This window comes from Lindgomyces ingoldianus (genome assembly GCF_010093535.1).
Source record: "Lindgomyces ingoldianus strain ATCC 200398 unplaced genomic scaffold BDR25scaffold_20, whole genome shotgun sequence".
Taxonomy (NCBI): Eukaryota; Fungi; Ascomycota; class Dothideomycetes; order Pleosporales; family Lindgomycetaceae; genus Lindgomyces; species Lindgomyces ingoldianus.
Genome location: NW_022985181.1, coordinates 1,177,838 through 1,182,365, shown reverse-complemented (window position 1 = coordinate 1,182,365; position 4,528 = coordinate 1,177,838). Strand labels below are relative to the sequence as shown.

Below are 4,528 nucleotides of genomic sequence, written 5' to 3'. Positions count from 1 at the left end.
GTCTTTATCCTAGATACTATACTTAGCTTTTATGTTAGCTGTAAAAAACAGGGTATATACTTTGCAATCAAGAGGTGTATTAACTAATAAGAGCGTAACTGTGACATAGAAGTACAATTAGTACCCGCCTAATTCCTAAGGCGATCCTCTGCTATCTAAAGAGGGCTTCTACAACTGGCTATATACTTCTCTAGAGAGCTAGGCACAGCAGCGCTGGTAGCGACAGATCTAGTATGCTGTAGGTCTAGTTTAAAGTATTACCTGTCTAGGATGCCTGGCTTTTTAGGCGAGGTAGGCATTGTCTGGGAAGTGCGGGGTTGACGGCACGGTTTGGGAGTTGTCCAGGACTGCCTAGTGCAGTCTAGGCCAGTCTACGACAGCCTAGGAAACACCCGGATAGCCGGTTGTTACATTAGCTACTAGGCAAAACTAGCCCTAGATAACCTCTAGATCCTTGCAGAGCGCTCTCTTGTAATTGTACTTGCGATTAAACTTTATTGTAAACTTAGGGCAGTGCTTAACCCACATACTAGGCCAGTTTAAGCTAACCTGGCCTAGATTACGCTCTGCGCGCAAGGAATTGGCTATATCAGCTACAGCTGCAAGCCTAGGGGGAAATCCGCGCGTAATAAGCTTAAGTATGTACTTAACAACTACCTTCTTCTTAAGCTTAGTTAGATTCCTTAATTTAGGCCAGCATTCTGCTTCTAAAGGCTTTCTAGCGCGTTAATCGCTTAGTGTTGTGTGAGAGACATTATAGATAGTTGCAGCGCGTTGTAAGGAGAGTTTTAAGTCTTATTTAAGAGCCTAAAGAGTAAGCTGTATCTAACGTTCTTTAGAAGATTTAATCTAGTGTTGTTGTTAAGGCATTATGTAGATACGTAGAGTGTGGTGGGGGCTTGGCAAAAGTGGCCGGCCAACCCGTGTGGCCGGCCAACCCGTTAGGTACGTTACAATCAATCATCATCCCATACATCATATCCAAACCCATCATTCATCTCAGGAAGCCCAGAAACAGTGCTTCAATCTGACACACTTACTAGGCATTATAAAATTAACATGTATAAACGTGTATAAAATAATTATAAAGTTATAAGTAGCTAAAGGCTATAATTAGGTGCAGGGTAAAGAATTTTTAAATTAGCGATTAGTTTTTTCCTTCACCAGCTAACAGTCCGCCGTAGCATGCTATCCGCAAGGCCTAAGCTATCTCACCTTCTGCATCATGCCTAAAGCGCTCCAAAGCTGATCTGCTCAACTTTCCGCCCTTAACGCGAAGACATTTAAATGAAAAATGATAGTACTGCGCTGAATATTTCCGTCTTTCTCAGCTGCCTACCTGCTGCCTATGCTTGTGTTGTTGACGTGGTCGTGCGAGTCCGGTGAGACTAAAATCGCATCATGCAGCTCGCCGACAGATATTCACGACCGCAAAAAGCAAAAACAGAAAAGGATTCGCTGACGCCTTCTAAGCTGTTGTTTTGGGGGCGTTAGACGAAGCGCAACCCATGCCTATGCTTTGCTAGGTGTGTTCTAGCCCTCATAGATCCAGGGCCTAGGCTTTGTTATTCCACGCAAACCCCACCATCTCCTCATTGCTGAGCGCGCCGCGAAGGAATAATAAACGTGCGGAAAATGCGCTGCGTTCTCATTCATTAGGCCGAGAGAATAAAATATAACTCGTTCAGTTGTCTGCCATTACCCCTTATGTTTATACCAAAGTATTGAGTTCTCTGAGCCTCGCTCCTTGGCAAACGCTCTTTGCGCATCTCGATCTCACCGGGCAGCATCGTCCGGTTTTGTAAGTCTAAAGGCTATACTTCGCTGTGTTGTCAAATACTTATAGTTCTAGCACATTCAACCGCCTAACATACGCTCACTAAGATCGTCGTCAACTACCTATCATGACCGGCTTCATCGAGGCTGGGGCTGTTATTAGTCTGATTTCAGGCGTCATCTCGATCACCGAGGCAACTAAAACGGTATATGATGCCACCAAAGATGCGAAAGGCCAGCCAGATGCATTTCGCCAGGTGGCTGCACGACTACCGCTAGTCAACGATATCCTCCAAATCTCCAAAGAGAGGGTACAGACACTCGACATGTCTGCACAGGACTCACTGAGACCCCTTCTACAGTCATGCAATAAGAAGGCTCAGGATCTCCAGAAACTTTTCCAGAGGGTTATTCGAAAGGATGACGACAAGTGGTACGACCGATATAAGAAGGCCCTAGGTACACTAGGGAAAGGGGCTAAAGTGGAGTGTTTGATGGAAGGGATATTGTTGGACATCCAAGTGCTTGCATGCGAGAGGCTTACGGGAGCCGTTACCAATGCTCAAATGAAGGAGCTTGAAGAGGCGATCAATGAAATGGAGAAAATGCCTACCTCTCTCCCGGACGAAGCTAGAAGTGTGCACCTAACACATAGCGGCAGTGGTGATAGCGTGTGTATCGCTGACCAAGGGACCGCGAGCTTCCATAAAGGATCGGGAGATATATATGTAATCAGTGGCGGGGCAACTATTGGTAGGAAGAATTAGTGTGATATGAGAGACGTCTAGATTTGACGGGTGTAAACTAGGCCCCCCAATCAATCCAACTTCCCACATTTCCAGTATGTCCAAGCATAATTCTTAAGTAAGAGCAGAGTTTGATAGTTCCTTGCCTAACTAATTCTTTTCCTGAGTAGATAATCAAAGTCATCAAACCAACCTCCAGGTCGGGAACTTACTGAAGGATCTGCGGGAGACAGATCCCCGCCTTGACAAGAAGCGCATTGAGGAAACCAAGGAAGGGCTAATAGAGGACTCGTACCGCTGGATCCTAGAAAACCTCGAGTTCCAACAGTGGCATAACGATCCGCAGAGCCAATTGCTATGGATCAAGGGCGATCCTGGTAAGGGCAAGACAATGTTACTATGTGGAATCATCAACGAACTGGAGAAGCCAATGGCTGAGACACATATCCTGTCCTACTTCTTCATCGAGGCCATAGACTTGCGAAGCAACACCCCCACTGCTGTGCTCCGAGGTCTGCTGTATATGCTCATTGACCAGCAGCCATCGCTTTGCTCGCATATACTGAAGAAGTACGAGCATGCTGGCAAGGCCCTCTTTGAGGATAAAAATGCCTGGGTTGCCTTAACTGAGATATTTACAAACATCCTGCAGGACCGAAGCTTAAACGCCTACTTAATTATTGATGCGCTGGATGAATGTATAGCGGATTTACCAAAACTGTTGCACTTTATAGTCCAGACATCCTCTATATCTTCTCGAGTTAAGTGGATTGTCTCTAGTCGCAATCGGCCTGACATCGAGGAGTATCTAAAGATGGCTGGGCAAAAGGTAAGACTCTGCCTAGAACTAAATGCAGAGTCTGTTTCTACAGCAGTTAGCGCATTCATCCAACACAGAGTGCTTCGGCTAGCAACAACGAAGATGTACGACGACAAAACTCGAGACGCTGTATTAGAATATCTATCTTTGCATGCGCACAACACCTTCCTCTGGGTAGCTTTAGTCTGTCAAAACCTTGAAGAGATTTCACGATGGAACGTCATTAAAAGGTTGAAAGAATTTCCACCTGGATTGGATTCTCTTTACAAGCGAATGACAGAGCAGATATATAAATCAGACGATGCTAGTCTCTGCAACCAAATACTAGCTTTAATAGCGACTGTATACCGGCCAATCACACTAAAAGAATTGACATCTCTTGTTGAGATGCTTGACGATATCCGGGATCATCTTAAGTCGTTACGAGATATTATTGGCCAGTGTGGATCTCTCCTCACTATTCGAGATGACACTATCTATTTCGTACATCAATCCGCAAGGGACTTTCTATTTACAGATGCATTTGAGAAAATCTTCCCATCTGGAATAGAAGAGGCGCACTACACAATCTACTCAAGATCGCTTAAAGTTATGTCAGAGAAGCTACACCGGGATATGTACAGCTTAAGTGCGTTTGGATATCCTGCTAGGAGCATTGAACAGCGGGATCCAGACCCATTAGCAGCGTCACGCTACTCGTGTATCTACTGGATTGATCACCTCCAAGCCTGGAATGTCAACTGTTCTGGAAATCAAAGAGTTGACCTGCAGGATGGAGGCGCTGTCGACAGCTTTCTTCAGGGAAAGTACCTGTATTGGCTCGAGGCTCTTAGCCTCTGCAAGAGTATGCCGACTGGAATTGTTTCAATAACAAAACTTCAGTCAATAGTTCAGGTAAATATTAGGTTAACAATAATATCTAAAAAGGGCTTATGCTAAGATAATATAGCGACAATCAGATGCATCAGGGTTAATCGAACTCGTTCAAGACGCACGCCGATTCACTATGTATCACAAGGGGGCAATAGAGAACAGTCCTCTTCAGGTGTATATGTCTGCACTTATGTTTAGTCCTACTCAAAGTCTAATAAGAGGTCTTTTTAAGAGAGAAGAGCCGGGCTGGGTCACAATAAAGCCAGCTATGCAAAAGAAATGGAGCCCCTGCCTCCAGACGCTCGAAGGCCAT

The 4,528-nt window shown here is 45.1% G+C and overlaps 2 protein-coding genes across 2 annotated transcripts; one reads left to right on the top strand and one right to left on the bottom strand.

Annotated features, from left to right (window-relative positions):
• Positions 1 to 282: 282 nt before the first annotated feature.
• Positions 283 to 1,790, bottom strand: BDR25DRAFT_356449 (uncharacterized protein; the record flags this gene model as incomplete). The annotated part of the gene is made up of 9 exons (XM_033695636.1): positions 283 to 351; positions 975 to 1,020; positions 1,165 to 1,210; positions 1,260 to 1,331; positions 1,366 to 1,388; positions 1,417 to 1,468; positions 1,507 to 1,522; positions 1,586 to 1,647; positions 1,703 to 1,790. 9 exons carry the CDS (start codon positions 1,788 to 1,790, stop codon positions 283 to 285), a joined length of 474 nt encoding a protein of 157 aa, XP_033546549.1.
• Positions 1,591 to 4,430, top strand: BDR25DRAFT_394310 (uncharacterized protein; the record flags this gene model as incomplete). The annotated part of the gene is made up of 6 exons (XM_033698296.1): positions 1,591 to 1,801; positions 1,853 to 2,529; positions 2,585 to 2,617; positions 2,690 to 4,236; positions 4,292 to 4,376; positions 4,414 to 4,430. Exons 2-6 carry the CDS (start codon positions 1,905 to 1,907, stop codon positions 4,428 to 4,430), a joined length of 2,307 nt encoding a protein of 768 aa, XP_033546548.1. The 5' UTR covers positions 1,591 to 1,801; positions 1,853 to 1,904.
• Between the last annotated feature and the right edge of the window lie 98 nt (positions 4,431 to 4,528).